Source organism: Struthio camelus, chromosome 12 (genome assembly GCF_040807025.1).
Source record: "Struthio camelus isolate bStrCam1 chromosome 12, bStrCam1.hap1, whole genome shotgun sequence".
Lineage (NCBI taxonomy): Eukaryota > Metazoa > Chordata > Aves > Struthioniformes > Struthionidae > Struthio > Struthio camelus.
Window position 1 is genome coordinate 17,062,707 of NC_090953.1, and position 25,246 is coordinate 17,087,952.

Sequence of the window (25,246 nt, forward strand, 5' to 3'; positions counted from 1 at the left end):
TCAAAACATTCATTCTTCCTTTGCTTAAATTAAAACCCCGTGTACATTGCAGTAAAGGAGGCATTTGATTATTCATGATTTTGACTACTTTAGTATCTGAGTTCTCCTGAGAGAAGCTCAACTCTGAATTACATTTCAGTCTGATATAAAGTAATTACCTGTGAGAAAGGGTTGTTATTTCAGAAGGTGCTCTAAGGAGTCCTCAGAAATGATACTAATTCACTTTTGACCAAATATATCCCTGATGCAAATTACTTAAAGATACACTCACAAATACTGCCCCCTATGTCAGCCATTCATATAATACTGAAGTGTGATAATGTGCTGTTATTTGTCTCTGTGAGTGTGACCTTTACTCGATAATAACGATAATATGGTACAGGGGGTATCAGCTCTTACAGACCACAACTCAGACCATTTTAATTGTTTCCCTAGGTTCCTGTATGTATACCAATTAAACAGTAAACTAGGGTGGTTTTCCTCCTCACTCCCTCGTCTCCCAGCCATGTATAATCCAGAGCACAGAGCTTGAAACTCTAGCAGTTTACTTTCTGCAAAATGATCATCTGTCAGAAGAAAGGAGGAGTCTGGCATTTCTGCTGTATTAATGTACCTTTTATGGGGAGGGACACCAGCTGTAACTAGAAAAAGCCCATGTGAAAGATAAATGATGAGGAGAGAGATAGGTGGCAACACTAAAGAGCCAGAGGTGGAACAGTTGGAGGAAGCGCATGTATCTGAGCAGCATCCCTTTAGGTATTCTCCACTTTCACCACAATCTTTGTCTTAGTGTCCTTTTTACGTTTCCCCAAGATTTCATTGGGTATTGTTGACGTGGAGCCAATTAAGTGTTAAAAACAATCCCTTGCCCCCAAACAATAAAAGCAAAATTTACAACAGGTGCGATGACTCAAAACCATTGTCCTCCATAGAAGGCAGTAGATAGTGCCCAAAGCTTTGGCTATAAAGTATTAACATGACAAAAACATTCTGGAATACATATGTGAAATAAGGCAATACTTGAGCTCATAAAATTCCTGCACGTTTCATGCCCTTCAGATTATTTTTTCCTGACAGCAGACTCTAGAAATAGCAGACTCTGTGTATATATGCTCTGCCTTTGGTGCTTATTTTAGGCAGGTAGTGAATGTCAGCATGGTAACAAGGTTAAGAAACACTATAATTTCCCTTTGGCATCAGCCTAGGTAAGGTTGCACTATCATTATTCCGTCAGTTTCCCTCATATTGTAAATGTTCACTTTTGCACTGTGCTGAAACTTGGCCTCAGAAAATTAGTGGAATAAGAGGTGAGTCGTCCTTATCACTGAGATCCTATTGAGAGTGGAAAAATAGATCTACACTGTTCAGTTGCAGCTTTTGTTTTTTGGTGGTGGTGGTGGTTATTTTTTAAGATTTGGAGGATAATTATAATGAAAATGCACATATTGCATTGTAACAGATGTTGTATCTAGCCATGATGGAGGCAAGTAAACGTGATGTGTCTTATGTATGATTATAGCATTAAAAAAGTCTATTTAACTTCATGTCACTAATGCCAACTCAGATTCCCAGCATTCTTCAACCAAACTGTTTCATGGTTTGCGCTGTAACAGTTCATTGTTCCAAGATAAACTAAACCTGTATTGGTCTTTGTATCTTTATTAAGACAGATAATTTTTATCGTAGGATTTTCATGTGCTTCTACCCTCTATGGCTGCCTCAGGTGAAAATACTAAAACATGACTAGCGAGGTGTTATCTGTGGTTTTTTTAGACAATTAGGAGCTAGGTACTTATGCTACTAGAAACTGGTTTTCTGGGCTAGAATTTCAGTGAGTTCTCATGTGTTGTAGTTGGTTCCTGTAACTGTATATCGGTTATGGTTAACTGTATCATCTGAGATTTGGCTATCCTTATTTTTATGAAGCAGCAGTGATGCTTATATGCTGCACTCACTGTGTTGCTCTTGCTATTTCATTCATATCAAAAAATGCATGATATTGCACATCAGTAAGTTGAATCTTAGTATCAGGTTTTTGAGTGATGTGTGATATATCTAGACTGTACCTACTATGCTACCTACAAAGCTACATGCAGAAAACTTCTTTACCTTCTTCAGTGAGCTATTTTTTTGAAAAGGTGAATTTGCTGATGCTTAGAACAAGTGGGAGTCTTCTACTAAACGATCATTTCTGCCTTTCCTTAATAATACTTAACATAGTTCTACAGAGTTCTGTTCGCAGGTCTCAAAGCAGAACAAATGTTCTCTTTTCCCAGTTGTTTTTTCCTTCTGGATTGCCTTCCTTTTCTGGGTCTCCAGACAGTTTTCCTTATCTATTACCTCTCTTAATCCCAAAAAAAGGAAAGAAAAAAACCCTCTTAATTCACTACAGCTGCCATTTTTTGCCACATAACATATTTTTAAAAAATTGCTCTTCACGTGTGCAAAGGCCTTCCTCTTGTGAGGCTGGCTTCTGCTGCTATTGGGGAGAGGTTGAAACTACAGGGATATATTGTGGCCAATACCTCTAAATTGTGATGCTTAGTCCTCTCTCACTATAATGAGATATGTTATTATGGAGAGGCACAAGAATTTTAATTCCATGAAATATGCTTTCTACTCATAGCAAAGGTGAGTACAGTGGGAAAAGGTAAAGTGATCTTTCAGACATGAAGATACAAAAAAATTTTCTTCCACCTCTCCTTTGGATGAGATATAACCTCAAGATTTTGACTGTTTTTCAGAAGTACTTTCTCCAAACTCTTAGTGGAACTATTTCCATCCAAGTTCATAATCACCATCAGACCAGCCCATGCAAAGGGCTCTTTCCAATACACACAGTGTTCCTCGTTATCTCTCCTGATTTTTCTGTGAAATGACTGCTGTTGCAGCAGTCAATTATAACTGTACTTCTGCCCCAGATAGTTTCCTTCATCTGTTAGCAGCATGAATCTTAATACAGGGCCCAAGTCGGAAGGCTCTCATTACCTTTAGGCCAGTTACTGGTATTCATGCTAACTCAGATATGGCCACAATGCACTGCAGCCACTGGACAGGTATTCCTTTACAGCCTTCAAGCTATTAGCTTTTACCAATGACAAAACAATTGTGCAACTGCGGTCTGGAAGAGTGCCGCTGTCCTGTGATTCCCCCCCCAGAGTATTTGTTTGGAGGTCACTTAATTAGGTATTATGCTGTCTCACTGTTACTTTTCTCTTAGGTCATCATAAAGCTTCTCATTCATACAGGGAATTCATAACCCAATTTAACTATGTGGCATCTTTCTCTTTTTGATTTGGACGCATCGTAGTCACAACATTTTCCTTCTATAGCAATTTCTTAGTCTGTCTATATCTGCCGCTATCAGGATAACCACCTTGTATGGTTCAAAAGAAGATAAATAATGACTATTGCTAAATAAAGAAGAGTAGAAGAACTGACAATAGAGCTGGTATAGAAATTGTTACCATAGCAATCTCTTTAGATGAGCTAGAGAATACTTAATTGCCAAGCCCATCATGGTACGGTTTATAACTTGATTACTCAACTCATGGAGGGGAAGTCGTCTTGGAGTATGCCTCAGAAATCCTGTACTCATCTGGACTCCAAATGTGAGCAACCAGATTCGGCTTGATATGATTAGGAATAGCAGAGATGTTTTTGTCTAGACTGTTAGCTCTCTGGGATAGGAACCAGGCTTTATTATTTGGCTGTAAAGCTCCTACTTTGAGTGGTGTTCCAGGGCATCTAGTATAACTAATGACTTGGAGACAATGAAAACTAACCCAGCATAAATCTGTGCATTGGTGACCAAACTATTGGAGGTTATTGGGAGGGTTTTGAGAGCCAAGGCCACCACACTAGTGTACCATGCTAACTTACTGTGTGATGATTTCTTCCCTTGTTCTGACACCTATAGTCTTGCAATGTTCAGAGCCTTTCTGTATGCTGCTCTGGGGCTCGTTTCTTATCCTCCATGTAAACCAGGACATCTCTCAACAGGTTCCTACTATAACCATCTCAAATAGAACTCTCTTTCACAGTCTCTACCAGCCTTGCCTTTCTGTATCCAGAGATCAAATTCTGTCTGTAGTAGATCCCTAATAACATCTCTGTTAAATAAACTCTGGCGTTGCCTCCTGTGCTTGGCAGAAACTCCACAAACATCCACAACACTATCTCATTCTTTTCCGTTTACACCCACTTTAATACTTTTCCCTCACTTACATGGCTACAGAAAACATGCCAGTGAGAAGCCTGCAGGGGTGCTGTGGAGGAGATGATTATATTACCGGTTTCGATGTACATCCTGTCTCTTTGTATCCAGTTGACTGTCTTTCATTGTATGTTCTTATGGGGCATGTGTTATTCTGCACTGGTTCGGCACCTAGCGCAGCTAGGCCCTGGCTGGCTGCCAGCGTTCTGGGAATGTGTTACAAATGACAGACAAACAACGTCCTCTGTAGTAGGAGTAATGTTCAGCCTTTATGTAAAACTTTAGAAAGAGGCTGTTTTACCCTACAAGGAAGATGTACTAGATGTATTTAGATGAAGCCTGAAAAGTTAATAAGAATCAGGCTGGTTGGCCTAGGCTGCTAACAAGGTCAAATCAATCTTCCCTAATCCACTGCAGTAGGATAGTAAAGAAGAGCATAATTCTGAAGTGTCAGTTAGGTTATTAATATACTGGCAAAACACAGAGGTAGTGGTTATTTACGTGGTGGCATGAGGCAGAAGTGATCTCTGCAGCTGATTCACATTACGCACATCCCACAAAGTATGAAGTTCTGCACCCTCCAGAGTTTCTCTACCAGAGCATGCTCGGTTGCTCATAGCTGCAGGTGATCTGACCTCTGTGGATTTTTTGTAGTTTTAGTTAAAAAAAAAATTTTTTTTTTACTTTGTTTTGCTTGCTAGATATTCTAACACTTTCAACAATCCAAACATGCCACCAAAACTGAAACAGCTTTTTTACATATTTTACATCACTCCTTAACAACGCTTCTGTATCTTCTGGACTCTTCTTTTGTTACATCAGTGAGTGCAGAATTCACTGTAGCACTGGGAGCAAGTCCCACCTGTGCTAAGAGCACACGTGCTCCATACCAGTTTACTTCTTTCACCACCTGCATCCATGTTAGAGAGGAACATCTGGATGCTATTACAGTTATAAAAGGTGCAGGTTTTATTCTCGATGCAGGATTGGACTCTGATTTCACAGCCTTCCTCAAAGAGTGAAGCTCAAGTAAGTACATCCTGTCCCATTTATAATCAACATACCATCAGTAAAACATAATAGATCTTTATGTTAATTACATAATCATCTTCATCAAGCATAATTGAGGCAGTATTAATAAGCACTGTCACTAAAGAGTAAAGGCTATGAATTCAGTTCTTATCATCTGGGAGAGGAAAGTGCTCTTTATGTTCTTTACTTTTTTCAAGTAGCAAATCGGTTGTAGATTTCCTTATCTCACAGAAAGAGGAGAGATGAGAGGCATAAGGCTAACTGGTTCTTACTGACTTGAGTTGTCACACAAAACAGAAGGAGGCACTATTTATAATCCTTCAAAGTTGTTCTGGAACCAGTTCCTTCCCCTCCCCATGGCCAGATCCAGGAACAGACCACGAGATAAACGTGTGGAAGGGGACATGGAGCGGAGAAGAGAAAAGGCAAAAGTGATTTAACAAATTCCGACTGGTGAGGAGCATGAAGCTGTACCTGCTGCGTGTACTTCCTGCCTCTTTCTGGCGGTATTTTAGAAATGTCAGAGACTGTTACTTTGCCAGACTGGACAAGGAAGCAGAAATGTGACTGCAATGTGAAATCCTTCAGGCAGTTTAGCTCGTTTATGAACGTGTTCACACCATTTTATCAGTCAGGCTTTGTTAAACAGGTGTGACCATTTCCTTCTGATATGCTTTCCCTGTTTCCTCCTCATGCGAGGAAACTCAGACCTTTTACTTCTATGTATTTTTAATAACCATACCCAGAAAAGACAGTTTGTGCAATACAACTGTGCATTTGCTGACTAATGGATTAGTAAAAACAGCATATTTATATGTAGGCAGAAGCTAGATTTTATATTACTTCTTGAAAGACTATGTTTCCAGAGTAGCATACAACAGCACTAGATGATCAAATCAGCAATAACCTACCTGTGATATTGTGTCACTGCAGGGAGAGAATGTTCTTTGGAAATACCATTTTTTGAATGGAAGGATCAAATCTTGAGTTTCCAGAGATGTCTGGACACTTAGGCCGAGCAGATACTTTTTTTTTAATATAGTTTGGCACAGATCTTGTTTTTTTTTTTCCTCAGTAATTTTCAATTATGGGTCTTATTATGTTGAAGACAACGATAGTTATAGTATAGCTGTCTGTCTATCTGTAGGATACTATAGATAGTGCATTTATTCTGCTTCCAGATGCGACCACTCTTCTGAACTGTTTCATTTCTCTTCCTCGTTCCAAGATTTTAGGTATATCATGCAGACATCTGTCTCCCCGTCCTCCTCTGTATCTAATGATGATGCTCTCTGCTAATATATATACCTTTATGTTGTCTAGGCCTCTGGCTTTTCCACTGCTTTCTGCCTCTTGGACATCTTACCTTCATTCTTATTCCAAAACATGGATTGTATTGTATTTGTATTGGATGTGAAGGGGAGGCCTCTGTGCTTAAAAGAGTATCTGTTTATTTTTCAGGTATATCAAGTAGATCCACATCAGTTATATATAATAAAAGATTCCTTGCCTATGAACTGTGCCTTAGGGATGTAGTGATGCTATTTTCATCCTGTTCGGGTTCAGCTGTAAATCTTAACCAGAGCCTTTAATAAATATCTCTCAGTTAATTTCTACAGCTAAATATCTCTCAAAAATAGAGCAGCTTCCTCAATGTAAATCCATTTCATCTATCTCCCTTCCCTGCTTGGATGTTCTGATTACTTCCACTACTTATAAATTTGGCCTTCTCTTTGAAAGCAGAATGAATTCTTCCTCGGACTTCTCCATGTCTGTCATCACCTCCACCACAGTGAACACATATGCCAATGTTCAGACTCGCTTTAGCCAAAATTCTCATCCATGACTGCTTTTGTGTCTTCCAGCTTTGCTAACGCAGCTCCTTTCTATGTGGCTTTCTGTGCTTCCACTTCTTCCGATACTAGTATGTGCAGAGTGGTGCTGCCTTAGATCCTCTTATATACCAGAAAGCATAACCTCCTCTCTCATGTCCTCAAACAACGCAGATGGCTCCCCGTTGAACTTACAAGCTGCTTCAAAAATAGCATTGCTTGGTTTTCAAACTCTCTTGGGATCGTTCCAGCCTTCTGCAGGGACATCTTCCTTTTTCTCCCCATTTTCTTCAGTTCTGCTAAGAGGCCTGTTCTCTGCTGTTGTAGTCTTACGTATTCGTCTTCTCTACAACCTTTCCCTCGTTTTCTTTCTCTCTGTATGTATCTTGGATTTCCATCCATTTTCAAAAGGTTTTTCAGCATTGATGCAAATAAAGCCAAACTTATTTACATCATTTTCTCTCCATCTTTGCCTCAGGATTTCTCTCTTGGCTTTACGTTTCTGAAGCTTCAGTGTTTTCATGGTAACAGTTACTGTTATGAAGCACCACCTGGGATATGGCTGTAATGAAAAAGGGGATACAAAACAACTTGGTTTTGGAGATATGCTGGTGAGGAATATTTTGCTTAAGTATATGGAAGTTGCGTTTTCTTAGAGTGCAGACCTGAAGCTTTAATTGTAGGGTTGTCAAGGCAGCTCCCCAGCAATTTCATTAAGAACTTTCAAAGTGTCTCTAAAAAGCCTTTCTCTTCTCCTTTTTTAATGGAAAAGTTCATTATCAAATTAATGAGAAATGGCACTCTAAAAGAGCTCTGCTGTAGCTTCACTATGTTCCCATTTAAATCCTTAGTATAACTATATATCTTTAAGAGGAGAAGTGTTACATTAGTAATGATAAGACCACCCTGGAAATCCAGGGCAATCATATTCCAAATTGTTGCTATTCCTTGTGAATTAGGTTGAGGATGTGAGTTGTGTGCATGAATGTTGCTTTTTCAGATCGTGCATCATGGAATCCTAATCGAGAAAGTTTGAATGAATTAAAAAAATAGGAGCTCTTAGTTAGATTAGATGTAAGAACTGAGTCACAATTTGCATGGGTAGATTTTTGGGGTAGGAAGAGATGTAGGTTTTGTTTGTAAATAGAATTTAATTTCACTCGCTGGAGGTAGAATTATGCCATTAAACTTTTAAAAAAGCTTCTGGCCCAAGGATATTGCAGCACTGTAAAAAAGAGAAAGGACATTTCACACCCAGAAGTTATCCATATGGCCACTGACCACATGTTTGGTAGAGATGTGAACAATATGTCATTGGTATTTACAATTCCAGGTAGTTTTCTTGTATGCCATAAAAAGTAAATACTTAGGCAACAGTCTTTGCTGTGTAGATCTTTAATGGGTGTGGGAAATTCTCTTTATTTAGCCAGGAATGCCCATCATTTGCTATCTTGGGAGATGTGTTGGCAACAGATGGGATCTCAAGAGCGTTGTTTCACTGGTATTTTGATTGTTAAAATGCAGTTCGTTTCATTCCTTTTTTTCTTTCCTACAGTGGTGAGAGGAACTGTGGAAAAAGGAGGAAAAAGAAAAGAAAGCTAGCGAGAAAAAGGAAGAAGAAAATGAAATTTGAAAGAAACAATGGGATAAGAATCCCAAGAGAAGTGTTCAAAAAAAAAAAAAAGGAGGGAGAAAATTGAGAGCAGTAAGGTTAGGTGGAGAATCCTGGCAAATATTCAGCACAGACAGGGTACAGTAGTGGCAAAAAAGGAAGAAAAAAGAAAAATGTACTGCTCTGACTTTTTTTTCTCCCCTCCCTTTTCTTCTCCCTCTTAATGTAATGTGACAGAGATTAGTAAACATGGCATAGTAGAAAACATACTGTGGGACCATGTTACCAGAACTAAATGTAATAGTGCAAGGTATGCAGTGCCAGAAAGTGGCAGCTGACTTGGTCTTCCATGCAGCTAGACCCACGACCTTAGCACAAATGTGGTACTATGCACAAAATTTTGGTTAAAAGCCTTTGATTTCATTCTTTTGGGGGAATTTTATTTAAGGATGTCCTGGGAGAATGTTTGGAGACTCTATTGTTGTTCAGAATATGGCATGCTGCCTACATCTGTGTGAGGTTTTTCAGCAGGACCTAAACACTTCCAAACAGATGTTTTAAGAAAATGACTTTTCTGAAATGCAGTATGCGTAGGTCTGACTATATTTTTGTTACAGATGTCATGCAAATTGACATGTTGAACAAGGTAGATAATGTTTTGAACCTAACTCTAGAGATAATCAAGAGCATTAGTTTAAAAATCCTGTCAACTTCTTTTTCTTGTTTTTTTTTGCTGATACTCCTTGTGGGAAGAGCCTTTTCCCTTCTCTTCTCCACAGAAAAAGTTAAGAGCCAAAGTATCAGGGAAAATGAGAAGAGAGAATACTTGAGCCAATGTGAAGGTGGCCTCACTATTTCAGACCTGTTTCAGTTACACTGAAAATTATCTCTATGATTTTTGAAAGTGGGAAATAATTTGAGGACACCCCCAATTGCGACCTGCCCCTGGCTGTTGAATTGATTTTCTTTTTTTAAGATTCCAGATTACTGTTCAAAACACGTTCATAATTTCTCTTTTTTACTACTCCAAACCCATTCTGTAATTTGAACCTCTGGCAACCATTGAATTTGAATATGAGTATTACCAGAACTGTAGTATTGTTCCCCTATCCAAAGAAGGGAGTTCTGTATAAGACATACTGGATGACTGAGCAGTTAAAATGAAAAATGTGGAAAAATCATAATGCTGAAAAAACATCTAGTCTATCTGTTTGCTCTAAGGAGCTTGGTCACTAACTTGGTCATTCCCAATAGGTGTTTCTCCAACTCTTCTTAAAGACCCCAGAGTCTTTCAGGTCATCTAGGTGTATCTTATTATATCATATCATAACATTATGAAGATTTTCCTAATGCCTAATCTGAATTTCCTTTGCCATAATTTAAGTTTATGGAGATCAGATTCTTCTAAACATTTTTGTATAGCCTTTCACATATTCAGAGGCTGTTACCATTCCTAACCCCTCTGTCATTTTCTGGAATGTTTTCCTTGGGCTATATTTCTGTAATTCATTCAGTCTTTCCATGATCCTGCTTTCAAGATCACTGGTCAGCCTCATTGTCTTCTCTTCATTGTCTTCAACTGGTCCACAACTTTCTGAAATGAGTACCCAAAAGTGGCTATCATACTCCAGCTAAGGTTTGCAAGTGCTCTGTAGATTATGTGTCACAGGTCTTTTCCCCTGTGCCTGCATTTCTGCCTTTTTCTTATAGGATGTACTTTTTTGCAACAGCATGACATGGCTGACTTGTATTCAGTTAGTGATCCACATTAAAAGCCAGATACTTTTCTGCAAGTTTCCATCTGTCTGGTCTGTCCATGTCTGCTTTAGCTAAGCCATATTCTGAAGGCTCTCTGAAGGAGCAGTTCTATTCTGATATTTACAACAGGGTTGATTCATTTTTTCAAAAGCTTAGAGAGTAATGAAGTATTTTTGTGGTCATGCAGATTGATTCATATATGACTCCTTTTCTCTCCTTTCCCTCTCTATTTTATATGTCCTAAGGCCACAAGTGCTTATTAGTTATAGAGGAAGTTAAAATATTTGGAACAGAACCTGAGAAGAGGTTTGTAAGTACCTTGAATTCAACCACTCTCCTTAAAGAACTTTATGGTGATGTGCCAGAAGACTGTTGAGAATAAAGGACCACTCCTGTCTTCTAATCATCATGGCCTGCTTCAAGTACTTAACCTATTCAGTCTTGTCCTAATTGTTCTCTCGGCTTATTGCTGCTGGGTATTACTGTTTTTAATCCTTATAGATTGGAGCCAAGTAGTTTTGAAATAGATGCTCTGGAACGTGTGATTCTGAAAGAGGCATGCTCTGGATGGAAGTGTCTCCCCTTGCTTGTTTCTGTCCTGGTTTCAGAAGAACTCTCTTCCTTCCCTGTGTCACAGTTTTGTAACTTCTTGTTTCAGTTCCAGTTGGCCATCTTAAACCTCTTAACAACTTTTGATAACATTAAAACTTGCTGCTTTGCTTTATGCTTTGCAGGCAGGAGTCAATCAACGTTGACAGATAATTAAAATAGGTTACCAAAATGAACTGAACTGCAGTACCGGTCAGTCATTCATTGTTAATAGGACTTCAGGGGAAATGCATGAGGACAAAGTCTTGTGGGTTCTCTGCCATGTTGGGTAAGTCTTTACCCCAGAGCTCACATGGTTCTTGGAGCAGCAGCCTACTGGCACTGACAACCTGTCAGCTCAGGGAGACTTCTCTGTGATCTTAAGAAAGAAAAGCCTTTTTAGTAGAGAAAGGTAATCATTACAAAAGTGTTCTTGTTTACTCTCCTCTATTATTTAGGGGAGAAAAGTTGTCTGATAGTAGTGAATCACTCTGAAAGGTTTTTCAACACTTTTAGCGATGCCACTTTAATGGAAAATCGTTTCTTGAATACCACTGTATCCTGTTGACTCAGCAAGAACAAACCTTATGCATATTTACATTGTGAATCTCTTTTAACTTTACCAGCAATACATCCATCCTGAAATCTTGGGGGTAGTTGCTATTACTGGAATAGCACTAAGCTGTTTCTGCATTTTTTTTAAGATCTGAAGTTCTTGAAGTTCTGAAAAAGGTAAATGGTAGTTATATTTCCTCCATGAGCCTCGTCTTGATACATCTGTAATATGCACTTAGGAGTTAAGGACCTGTCTGCTATATCTTACATTAGCAGGTTGTAGCTCTTCAATAAATTGTTTGAAAACATATTAAAATACTGGTTTTGAGTATTAGCTTGTCTTGCCGTTGTTTGGCACAATGGCTGCTGTTATATCATGTAAATATGCGGCTGCCTTTACTAGCCAGTAGCTTGAATGTCAATATTGTTTGAATTTCAGCTGCTTAACTTTTTTGCATCTGTACTGGAAAGTGATTAATAAAGTGTGCCTCCAGACATAAATCAGCTTTTTGTGCATGGGTCCGGTTGGAGGACCTATGATGTGTTAACAAAGGTGTATGCACTTGAAGGTGGTATGTTAGCAAACTGTTTACCATAACTTTTGGAGAATGTGAAGCTGAAGTGGAGATTGCTTCAAGAACTGATGGAGCTGTGGGAATCCTACCTGGTGATCGAGGTCACCTTTTCTCTAACAGCCTTACAGTTCTGACAGCTCATGAGACTGTGTGAACTTGATTAAAGCCAGTGTGGAAATTGAAAGTAAAAAGGACAAGAATTAGATAAGTGAAAGATATCCTCTATTAGGTGAACAGATGCTGAGCTCATCACCATCTACATGTGACCTGTAAATGGTAATGTGTATTCGTCGTAGTGAAACAGTGTGGTGGTCATGTGAAGGACCAATCTAGCAAACACAGAACATGAACTAACATATCTGGATATACAGAAGAGGCTTCCATCAATGTGGATAGAAAAGCTTAAGGCATTCTTCCATTTCTAAACAATAAATGTAGTAATATACATAATATTCCAGGTTTCTTCCTATTCGATTCATAGCAACTATAAAAGATAGGATAGGAGCTCTCTCACTGACCTGTTATGTGGCTCAGTTTGAGTCATTTCAATTCTCTTTATCTCTGTTTTTCCTCAACTTCTTGCTCATCTTATCTATTAAGCTTTAAGTTTTTAAAACAGGAACTTTCTCTTCCTGTGCGTATTTATCTTGTGCCTAACGCAACAGCCTCAATCTTGGTTGAGGCCTCTTGGTGATATCAGAATACAAATAACAATAGCAGGAGCAGCAGAAGCAATAACAAAGTAGGTGGTTTAACCTTTGATGCTCCCTTCCTGAGACATCTCTAGATCCTGGAATACAGTCACTCATCCATTTATTTATTTTTGTCTCTGGTGACTTTGGGTTGGCATATTGCGATACTACAATGACATGTCACCAGTGGTCCATTCCTTGGCCAGCTCTTTCTGTGACTGATCATTTTTTATTCCATGTAATTGCCTTTCATTTGCGGTTGTTGATTTAAAGGTGACCCCTAACCTTGCTCAAGGAATGAAATAATGGGTAGATTGAGGTCTGAGGTTTTCTTATTATTACTACACAGAGCAAGTGAATATTAGCAAGGGCTGGTGCTGCTGCTCATCTGCACCTGCATGGAAGAAAAACTCAAAGACTAGGGTGTGGTGTCAGTGGGTGTATTTTTTTTTTTCCTGTCCTCCCCCCACTCTCCTCCAGCTGCTCCCTCATCCTGCTTTTCTCTTGCATTTCAGTTTCTCCTGTGCTCATTTCTATTGTGTGGAATTTGAGGTTTTTCAGTACGCGTTCCCTGCCCCCAGCCCTTGCGCTCCCCACGGACCCGGCTTCCTCTCGCACATTCCACACCGGAGCGTACCACTCCGGAGGCACAGTGGGCTCGGGAAGAGTCCATCCCGAGCCTCTGCATCCCCGGCTTGCTCCGTCGCCGGCCTTGCCTCACGGAGAGCGCTTTCACTAGTGAAAACGCGAAGATAACAGTTCTCATGGTGCTGTGAATTAGAAATTCCTGAAATATTTCCAACATCAGCCGGCAGAAAAGCAGGGTGATAGAAAACAAATGGTGACAGGAAGGCAAGAGGGAAATATGGAAGGGAAATTTAGGGCTGTATAAGCTAAGGCAAAAAAAGGGGGGGGGGAGAGAGAGAGAGAGAGAGAGAGAGAGACAATAAAGCTAGGAGACAGAAAAAAGGCCAGAAAAAGAGATCGAAAGCTGAGAAAATGTGAGGGCAAATCAAAGAATGAAAAAATGAACTGTACAGGCTGTAAAATGAAAGAAGATGAAATTAAGTGCATGGAACAAATACTCGGGTAGTGATCAAGGGCAGAGAGCAGATGCTGAATGTGAATGAGAGCCAGAAACCCAACAGGGATTTAAAAAAACCTGTCAGAAGATTTGGGTAAATTCTTGTTCAGTTCATATTTGGTTTGATTTGAGTAACTCATCTTTCATTTTCATTTCTGCTTGTCTACTAGGAATCTGGCGTATCCCACAGCAGATTATTTTATTGAGGGCTGTTGCTGGTGTTTTTCTTCTTATTGCCTTTTTTAACCAGTACTAATTGGGCCTGTCGTCTGGGTAGGTCCAGGATATAAGTGTTGTGACCTTTGTGGGAGAGGGTTTCTTCCATCGCTTAATGTGTTTATGTTTGAAATCTATGCTCAAGCATGCAGTCATGCAGACCTGCCCGCACCTCTGTTTCTAGGAAGTCTCATTTTGCTAATTAGCACGCAGTCACTCCCTATACCCACCCTGTGAATGGGGAAACCCGCAGGAAAAAGAGTCAGTGTGCTCCTATGCGTAACTTCTGCACTGGGAAAGGTTGTTATGTAACAGTTCAGTGCAGCACAATGAGCAGCAAAAAGAAATGAGCAGAAAGGAACGGAGCCAAATACAAAAGTTTCTCCCTCAGAAAGTACTAAAGACAGATACCATATAAAACTTCATTTATGAGCTGCTCCCAGCTACAAACCATCTCTAGATTGGCAGTAGCACCTTTACCATACTGCTTTTAATAGAAGCTGTCTTCCTTCAGTACTGTACTTTTCCATACGAGCTTGAGGGGAAAGTAATTTAGTTTAATAGAAGCCACCCTCATTTTGAAGCAGGCCTTGATTTAAAGCCGGAAGTAATTAAATGTAATGAAGCCCTTAGCTTCTGCACTAGGATCAGAGCCATATTATTCACAGTCATACTTACACGTCCTTGCTGCTAATGTGTCACTGTCTGTTTTTTCCAGTCACTGTGGATTGTGCTTTTAATTCCTGCTGGCAGATTGTCGTACAGTATCTGTAAGGTTAACAGCTTTACAGTAATGGTCTAAAACCAGAGGGAAGGCTCATCTCAGGAGTATGAGGTTTTTGCTTATGGTCTGAACAAGGTTTTTTGTAGTCTTTTTCTTGTATTAATTTATGTAGCAGTTGACTATCAGTTCCCAACTCTAAACAAAAGTCTTTGAGGCGGTAATTCTGTAGTTTCCTTTCAACAGCAAAATTAAAAATAAAGCTTGTATTTTAAAGAAGCTCTTTCTCCCCCTCAATAATTTCATCACATTTCTCTGGCCCTTCCTTTGTCCCTGGTTAGCCTGGTTTCTGCAGGGCTCCTTCTTCTGTTTGGATTGTTAGCGCTTTGGGGCAGGGAGTTTGGAAACTTCCTGAAGTCATTGGGAATTGTACCATTGGCTTGAACAGGGACAGGTTTTTTTAACCTTCTCTTAACTCACTGGTAACAGTAACCAAACAAACCTCCCAGTGTCCCTTTCAACTTACTAAGATCCAAATATCAGATGTAATGTGTGACAGAGTCCCAAAATGAGGGTCATTAAAACAATCAAATCATGCAGGAATGCTGTGGGATCAGCCCACCAGTGTAAATAACTCTGTGACCTCAGTTTCATTATTCTTCCTTTCTGATGTCCATAACTTCCCAACAGAAAAGTGTACCATGAAATGGAAGGCATGAGAAGTCTGCCTATCAGCATGGCTCTTCGTATTCAGATGTTAAGTAATAATGTATCTTTCAATAATGTGTGCATATACCTGTGTGTGTGCATATGCAGTGAGGTTGTGTACTGATCTTTATAAACTGTTATCTTCAGTTTTTAGAATAGTCTATTAAAAATAGGATTGTGCACATAGGCTTTTACAGCAGAGACTATTGGATGATCTCAGGAGAGCAAACTGAGCTATCTACCGCTTCCTTCACAAAACAGATCTTGATTAGTTAGTTGCATGAAGGGATTTTTTTTCCATATTGCCGTCATTAATAAGGCAAAAATACAACAGCACCACAAATTCTAATCTGATTGCTTCTCTAAATTAAGTGGGTTGATTAGTTTTCTCTTATCAGTCTGCCCTGTAAACAACACTAAGAGTTTCTTCATGCAATTACTGGAAAAGGATGGTGCCAATAGTTTTTGAAAAGCAACTTTCCCAAAATTATGCCATTTTTCCTTAGGCTGAAGAACTGGCTTAGCAGCATGTTATACTGCTGGGATCAGCAACGTTTTAGGAGTGGCCAGTACCACATGCAGTGCCAAACTGGATGTTTCTTTCCAAAGTTAGAGAGGTGAAGCATGCAAGCAGACCAGAGCTAATCACACCTTTCTCCTGGCAAGGCCAGGCTTCCAGCCCCTGCTGAATCCCAGACGGGTCAGTCGATGGGTGGTGTGTGACTCTGTGGGGGGCTGACCTCAGTGGAAGCTGCTGCTTTCCATGGATACCTCTCTAAAGCTTTTGTGACTCAGCTCTCGGCCACACACTGGCCTTCCTACGTGAAGAAGGATTTATTTATCAGAATGTATCCCTGTGCTGACTTTTTTGGCATGAAAGCCATGGGTGACTGATCCCTGTTTTTATTCATGCTATTGTTTTTGCATGTGAATTGGCAGGACAGCATATATTCTAATGTCCTGTTTGAAAACACTGAGTTTTCAGAGCAGTGTTAGTGCACTCTAGCTTAGCAGCCTTCTTGCTACCATCCTGCATTCCTTTACTTTGTGTCAGAACTGGTGCATCTCTCTGCTCACCGTTCTAGAGCACTGCTATCAAATGGTACTTCTTTGTTTAGATGCTGAGGGAGAGCCAAGATCATGCCCTGTGCAGTAGCGTGGTACTAGGGTCAGCTACAGGGAATAAAGCTGTAACTATTGCACTATGGGCCATATTTAAATGACTTTATCTCGTTTACTCAGTGCTTACTTGAGACTACAGCTTTCATAACGTAGCACTGAAGAGACTACAACTCTGCAAGGTGTGTGTGTGTGTGTGTGTGTGTGTAGTTCTGTGAGGCATAATCTGTAGTATTTCTCATAGCACAATGAGGAAAACATAATACTATTTGATTTATATTTTTGTCTTTTTTTCTGGCACAGACTGTACACTTTAAATAGATTGTAAACTTTCTTTAGAAATCACATGAAAATATATAGAGTTAATAAGGCATCTATGAAGCAAGAGCATTCTTGCTTCCTAGGTTTGGAATGATCCTTGCAAAACCCCATTTATTTCCCAGCAGACTTGTATATCTTTTGCATACCTGCAGAACAATTAAATTTCAAGGAAAGTGCTCTATTATGACCCCGTTACTCAACAGATCTTCGTACTATTTCTTCCACCACATGTAGAGATGCCTTTCCAATTCAGTAGATCTTAAAAGATCATTTGGAGGAATAACATCAAAGCATGCCTTGCATAGCAGTGAAGACCCTTGTCTTTGAGACATACTTTGCATCTCCTAAGAAGTGACAGCTCTGTTCTCCTCAAGAACACACATAATTGCTTATCCGACCTCCTGTAAGCTCCACGTCCCTTCTGACTGGCTCCCTCTCCAGTCCTCTCGAAACATGGGGAGGCCCTGCCTGTCCATAGGCGATGGTCCTCGGCAGCACCTGACTGCCAGAGCCCCACTCCCACTGCACACGCCAGACGCCTGCGGGCTCGCTGCACGTGCTGGACTGCACCCGGTGTGGAAGAAGCCCCCACTTTTTTAATTCCCCAGTAGACCAGCGCCATGACTTTGTGCACCAACATGTGTGGCTGCAAATCGTGCAGCAACGGACAAGATGGGCTTCCAGTCTCCTCCACAGCTCAGCGAGAGGGGCGAGCGTGTCTGCAGCCTCCTCTCTCCTTGCTCCAGCACAGCAGAGGATACTGAAAACGGAGGATTTTAGGAAGCTTCCCTGAGCTCTCGGGTGTAAACGATGGTCTCTGGCACAACATGTCAGGCCGCAGATGGGCAACAGCCCTGCCAAAGCCTGAAGCAGAAACTGCACAGCTAAAGGTGCATGCACCTGCAGTTTTTGATGCTGTGGGTGGTGCTGGACTTCTGATACGCTGTACAAACTTTCACTGGTTTTATTGATTCCTTGTTCTCATGGTTACACATTTTATTATACTCTTTCTGTTAAAATTGCTATAAGAAAGTATGTTTTTACACCCCAATGGTGTGTAAAAAAACCATTAAACTTCACAGCAATATTCATGATATACTATTTATTATTACATAATATTCATGACAATAGTAGCTGAGGTCTATTACATGAAGTGTTAGAAATCACGACAATCACGTTAAATTGGTTCTGATAACATTAAGCTTACTATATATAAAAGCAGTTCTTAAAAATGAATGTGTCATCCGTATAATTCTTGGTTGCCATAAACGTCCTTACTCTTCCAAATGCTTTGAAGTGATGTATTCAAGAATTAAGTATTTGGAAAGCAGAAACGAAACGCAAAGCAAGTCTGATGGAAAATAAAAAATAATCAGCACCTGTTCTCAAAGCAGCAACACAAAGCACCTAAAACTGCTCCTCCATATGAGCATATTGTCTCGGCTTAGAAAAAACCCCATCTTCCTAGCTCCTCATAGCACTGGCGGAGGTCCCGTGCCCCGCTCGCGACTGCACGGCTTTCCGCCGGCTGTTAGGAGCGTAGGGAGCTATTTTTGCTGCCGGCACTGCCTTCCCGCTAAGTCTTTCACGCGCGGCCGCCGCTCGGCGAGCGTCGAGCAGCCCGGCCGCGCGGCTTCCTTGGGCGAGGGCCGGCGGGGGAGAAGCCCCGCCGCAGGAGAAGGGCAACGCTGGGGGTTTCCACAGCGACGCCTGGGGCAGCAAATTGTAAAATACCATGAAATAAAAGACAGGTGAACGTTCCCGGGGGGCCCTAACGGCGACTGTGCGGGTGGGGAGCCGGGGCGCCGCAGCCGTTCCTCGCTGCTGCGGCCGGCCGCCCCGGAAGGTTCCGGAAGGCTCCGGCAGGCTCTGGAAGGCACTGCCGCCCAGCAGCGAGGGGCCGCGGCTGCCCCAGCCTCTCCCTCCTGCCTGTCTCTCCTGCCTCTCCTTCTTTGCCGTCTGGCCCACCTGAAAGTCGGATGCGCCGCTCTTCGGAGGTGGGTTGGGAGGCCGAGGGGCAGGCGGCCGCGCTCCGCCCCGGCCCCCCGGCAGCAGGGGCCGAGGGGAGCGCGGGGCGCCCGCGGCGGGGTCCTGGAGCAGAGGCTCGAACCGGGGTCGGCCTTCAGCTCAGCGCGTTTCTGTCCAAAATGAGCGTCTTGGCTACAGCCAGAGTGGTTTTACAGCAGAGGAGAAGAGCGTGTGCGCGATACCGTACGTGTTTACAGAGTAACCGGAAAGCAGGGGACAGGAGAGGGGTGTCTCTTCCATAGGACCTCTTTTTTTTTTTCTTTTTCTCCTTTTTTCAGTGGAAATGGTGCAGAAGCTCTCTGCGCTAGCCCCGGGGGCTCCTTGAGGGCCGTGCCGGGGTGGGGGGCCGGACCCAGCACCGGGGCTGGCCCGGCGGACGGGGACAGAAGGGGTGAGCCCTTCCCGTGGTTTGAAAAGGACCCGCAGGTCGCGTATTCTCTGACTGCACAGGTTTCCTGAAAGCAAGATAAATCATCTTATACCTGGCTCTGCTTTGGGTTTTTAAAAGCGTGTACCGAGTGGTTAAACTTCTTAACAGCGACTACATGCAACCGCGTAATGGATATTTTAATGAGGATACAAGGCCGTCCAACCTGTTACAAAAAATTCCATTAGTCTAATCCCCTTAATAAGGTATGTTAGAACGATATAAGTACACCCTGCAAACATTGTGATTGTTTTCCCTGTTTGTAGCAATCTTACAGCTGTTGCTTTGCTGGGATTAATTTGCCTCCGAGGGGTTTCAACACTGTCCTCCCTAGTGCATTTTGAGAGCCTGTAATGTCATGTAATCGGGGCCATATTATTTTTGTCGAAATCTCTGGGAGTGATGTAAGAGGAAAAAGGAAACTAGCTAACTCCCAACCATTTGACCAAAGGTTAAATTAGTCTTGGCCTTCTCCCAGCTGGACCTGAAGCTTTTCAGTCAAACATTTGTTCTGCCCTGCTCAAAAAAAAATTGAAGTTGTGTCTTTTTTTGTCATTTCTTCTCCCCCCTCCCAAGTGTTTTTTTATTTTTTATTCTTTCCCAAGTCACATGTTTTCTTCAGTGTTACATCCTTCTTTGTTGTGCAACACATCTTTGGGACCACAGATGTCAACTACTGGAGGGTCTGGCGTTTGGGTCTTAATTCCTATAGATGCTATGGAATGACATGGACAAAACATGCTAAGACTAAAATTTAAGTAGATCATACTACATGATGCAAGAAAACTTGATGCTATTTATATTGTATATCTCAGCTGCCGATTTTCAGTCCAGTCCTGTCCAGGGTGCCCCAAGAATGGCTCTTTGTAACGCTGCAGATGCTGTTTGCTTTGGGTGGTGCTACAAAATGTTGTAGCAGCAATAGCAGCAACTATGTTTTGTTGGTGGTATAAAAGGCTCCCTGCAGACTATTGCAGGCCATGTACAGCCTGAGAACCTTCCAGTAGTGCAGAATAACCAGCCTCTGTCCTTTATGTATTCTCATGTCTACTTCTATGCGCAGCGATGTATTCTGGTTTGGAAAGTCTTTACGTTTGTGTGTATGCATTTAGGGCAAAAGATGAGGTTTGTGAGGCATTTTAGATCATTAGGTAAGAACCTTGATTTAGTTGCAAGCTGGTATTTAAAGTGTTTTGTTCTATCTTATAGCTAAGCGATGTCTGAAAGGATCAGAAACAGCACTGCTCTGGGCTTTAAGAAGTCTGGTTGCTTATTGTCATTCTTTGGTATGGAGAACAGGTTGGACTGTCTCAAGAACAGATTTCTAACCAGAGCCAGCTGGACTGAGAGAATGATAACAAGAAAAAATTATTTGATGCGCTGAATGACGAAATAGATTCAGAATGTGAATGAAACAGGGCAGTGAATGAGCAGGAAAAGAGATGTACTTGGAACTCAATCACAGTTCAGTGATATTCAACCTTTTGCAAAAATTCAAAGTACTTCTTAATGCATCTGATTTGTTTGCGGCCTTCTAAAAGCTTTTCTGTTCATGTCTAGTTATGTGTTTGAAATATGCATCGACTCAAATTTGTGTAATGTATTATTGAAATCCTCACTTTTTTGAAACAATACGAAAAGCCCAAATCATATTAATGGCCAACTCAGCGATACATATTTTGGCTGCTTCAAGAAGATAGTCATAATCAAAAGATGTTATTTATATAAATCAGAATGACAAACATAGCTATTAGGTGGTCATGCAATGATGGTCATATAAAGAAAACTGATTAATATAAGTACTTAAAAATTGTTACAGTACTAATCCTGTCAAATTCTTTTTAGACTAATTCATATCTTCTAGTGTTCTCCGTTTCCACTAGGCTTTAAAGAGAAAAATTATAGAAGTTATAATCTGTTTAGAGGGTGTTGTTTTTCTTTGAATTAAACCAAATTTTGAATGATAGATTTGGATTTGGAATCACCAGCAACTTCTGTAGAAACAGTAAAACAGTAATTAAGGCTCATGCATTTGGAAATTATACATGAGTTATACATTGATATGCTACCATCTAATTTAGGCTTCCAAATAAAGCCACATGAAGTCATTACTAGCCATGTACCTTTTCAGATTATTTAGGAGAATCTTTCAGTCCTTGCAAACAAAGCTGCAGTCAGTTGGTGCTCTATGTTGCTTTGTTTGCTAGTTCATACACGCAGTGTATGAATAAAGATAGTTCAAAGTTTAATTTCCTTCCCCCTTAGCTCTGTAGGGTGGACTGTGGCCACCTCATGGGAAGTAAGGGTTCAAGAGTGACCTTGCAAGTTGTTCTTTTTGGGAAAAAAGAAGTTGAGAGCCTGGCTGGGGATGCTCTCCACCCTCAGGAAGAACACAGCTTGCATTGCATCACTTGTTTGCACTGGCTAAAGCATATTATTGTAGTTGTGAAGGCAGCTGGATCGTCCTAAAAGGTATCAGGTGCTGCACACACAGTTGCACTGTAGAAGGAAAATACCAGGAGCTAAGATCAGGAGCAAGTGGCTAGTGTGACTATATGCAGCTTGCTCAGTGTTAGACAGCAAAAGAGTTGCTGAGACTAGTGATAAAAGAGGAGGGAAAATAGCATACAGGCAGACATAAATGGCATTATGTATGTGCTTAGGTGAATAAAGACCCAAAGAGAGTAAGTGTCAAGAATTTAGAAAAAAGTATTGTTGTTAATTATCTGATCTGTTTACAAAATCATTAGCATTTAGGATGGTGGCTATTCAGAACTGAAAATGAATGTCTACTGTCTGTTTATAAATTTATTTTGTTCTATCTGTGTGTGTATATTTATATAGATAAGATTTTTTTTTGTCTAAAATTGTAGCTTTCTTTTATTTAGTTTTGACATTCTCAAGGCACTGTTTCTGCGTCTGTTCCAATGCAGTTGTATGTTGGTACCTTGGTGCTGTGAGTCCTCAAGATGCACAAAACACAATAGAGTTTTTAAGAACCTTTAATAAGGGTTCCTTTAGGGTAACCCAGCAAGTTGCATACATAGTTATGTAACTTTGACATCCAAATCATCAATAGTTTTGAATTTAAAAAATTAAATATTGAATATAATTTGAATTAATCTAGGTAAGGATACAATTTTCAAATGGGATTGCTAAGTTAGGAACCTGTACAAGGTGAATCTCACTCAAAGTTGAAATGTTTGTGCTGGAGGTGCTGACATCTGATCTATGTGCTTAAGCTCTGGTTGCAGCCTTTAGATATCTAGTCAACAGAGTCTAGAGAACAATTCATCTCTGCCTAGAGCCCTTGAAAGCTACTGATTACATTGATTGGACCTCCGTTGGCTTTAATGGGTGCCTAAACATCTAGATTGGACAGCTATAAATATAGAAACCTCAAGTTAGGCCCATCTCTAGACCCAGCTTTTCAAAGGTTTCTAGACTGCCAACGACAACTTGATGTCAGGTACAGCCAGCCACGAGTTCGTGCCTAAATGCTGATTTGCTTCCCTGAGTTAAAGCCTTGCGGGTGCCTCAGTGCCCCAGGTTTTCAGAGGTGCTGAACGTTGTCCATTCCCAGTGAACTCAGAAGGGACTGACTGCCTAGGTGCTGTGCAAACTCACCTCCTTGTTGCAGTGGGCAAATGCAGGAATGGGAAGAGGAGGGGAAGGCAAGGGATTGCACTGTGTGCATTCAAATGAAAAGGCTGTGGCCTAAATGTCTGTGTGTAAAGGTTACAGTCACATCCGGGTATAGAGCTTGCCACTCAGCTATGGAGAAATGGGAAACAACTGACCAAAACTGCAGTAAACTGAGACAAGTGCTGTAGAGCTCATTTGACTACGGCGAAGCCCTGGTGAAAGTTGAAGGTATTATTTATTAGCTGAGAGATCCTGCATAGAGTATAAATATGTAGAGATAAATGGCTGGTGTGGCTATTTGTAACAAACAAAATCAGGCCCCTTGCTTAAGGTCTTAAGATCAATAGTTCCAAAGCATTTCCAGGGCTTTCTCCAGCTCATTGTGTCAGAAGTGAAAAATATTTTCAGTCTATTTCTACGCATCTTTTGGCAAATAGAATTTCTCGATCTGTAGGAGTCTCATCACCTCTCTGTCTGTGCGATTGCATGTCTTAATTTTTTACTGAAATAGGATAAGTACAGTGTTTATATGAAAGAAACGCGGGTTGGGAAAAAGGACGGTACTAAGTAGGGCAGTGAGTTAGGAGGAGGAGATCTGTGCCTGGTTCCAGCCTTTGCTGCTGATTTCCCTCTGTAGTTGTGGGAAGAGTCGTTTCATTTGCTTCTCTTAGGCAGCTCCTTGTCTGTAAAATAGGAATAATCATTACTTTCTTTTTTCTGGCTTTTCACTTCACTTATAAGACCTTCAAAGCTCTATCACTATCTCTGCAGTGTCTGCAGAGGACTGTGGGGCCATGGTTTTGATGGATTACATACAAACAGTCAGGTGATCAATTAACATCTTTTTCTTTTTTTGTGCCACAATGCGAATGGAGCATTGACAAAGATGATGCAGAAGAAAGCAAATATTGTCATCCCTGCAGGCTGTTGCAGCTGAAATAACTTCATTTCATTAGAACTGTTTCAAAATGGACACTTACATTGTAACTCTGACTCCTTGTGTGCTTCACAGTTTGGTTTGTGGACCATCCAAAGTCTATTTACCTTATGAACATATTCCATAGGAAGTGGCTGTATCTGCACCCCCTGAAGAGAGGAAAAATTTCTTTCCAGAACTGAATTTCATGAGTGTCCATGACCTAAATAAGCAGCTGAACCAAATCCATTGATCTGAACTGTCTGGATTTTGGAAATTCTGACTCTTGTATGTGTGAGGTTTCTGTAACTTTTATTTCTTATACATAGAGGAACCTTTCCACCAAGACTTCTAAAAGTAATATGGCTTACAGGACAGATGCAGCCATGAGCCGGAGAGGGATGTAGAGGAGCTGCTGTGCAGGAGACCTAGGACCAAGTGCATGACTAATGGTGTAGGAAGCGTGCTAAGGAGGGAAGGGGAGGGCGAAGCCAGCTACTCCCATGTCCTCTTCCCTCCTGTAAACTTAATCCTGGTTGATCAGGTTTTTGTCTCTGAATCAGCAGTGTCTGCGGTTCTTCAGCTACTAATTTGCCTGTGACTGCAGTGGGAGATGGTTTGTGAATCAAGCTAATGTAAAGAAGCATGTCTACCAGAGCTTTAAATACCCTTCAAAACAGGGAAAGACTGGACTGTGGATGGAAACCTAGCAAGTGTCTGTGACTGTTTATTTTTAAATGTAAAGGTTATGAAAACATGTCTGAACAATGAGTTGTGAATATATAGTACCTTTGCTGCTGCTTTATTTCCTGATAAGAATAGATTACAAAATTATTTGCTATAAAGCTTGATATCTATAATGGGAAAAAAGGCGAGTGAGACTGGTCATTTACAGTTCATTAATATAGGCTGTTGCAGATGAGACTAATTCTGACTTACTGAATGCTGGCTACTGTGACTGAGTCTGAAAGTCAGTTAGGTTTATTGCCTCGGCTCTGCAGTCTGCTTTACCCAGGAACACAGCTGCTGCCAAGCCTGCCCAGCATTTAATGGCAAAGCTGGAAAATGCTAGCAGAGACTATCTGCACAATGAAGTTGCACATATACTTCAGTACTTTGCTGAGTCAGGACCTCTAGGCAGGCACCATCTACTACAAGAGGCAGAAAAATTAAGAAGAGAGAAGTGCATTAGGGAGAAGAA

The 25,246-nt window shown here is 41.0% G+C and overlaps 1 protein-coding gene and 1 long non-coding RNA gene across 3 annotated transcripts in view; one reads left to right on the forward strand and one right to left on the reverse strand.

The window, feature by feature from the left end:
• LOC104148307 (uncharacterized) overlaps window positions 1-25,246 on the forward strand; it is a 90,066-nt gene that overhangs the window by 27,815 nt on the left and 37,005 nt on the right. The gene's annotated exons all lie outside the window — the stretch shown is intronic.
• ALDH1A2 (aldehyde dehydrogenase 1 family member A2) overlaps window positions 22,596-25,246 on the reverse strand; it is a 93,306-nt gene continuing 90,655 nt past the window's right edge. Inside the window, exon 18 of the mRNA XM_068959113.1 lies at window positions 22,596-23,812. Within this exon, the coding sequence (XP_068815214.1) occupies window positions 23,797-23,812 (16 nt within the window). The 3' untranslated portion in view covers window positions 22,596-23,796. The remainder of the gene's footprint in view (window positions 23,813-25,246) is intronic.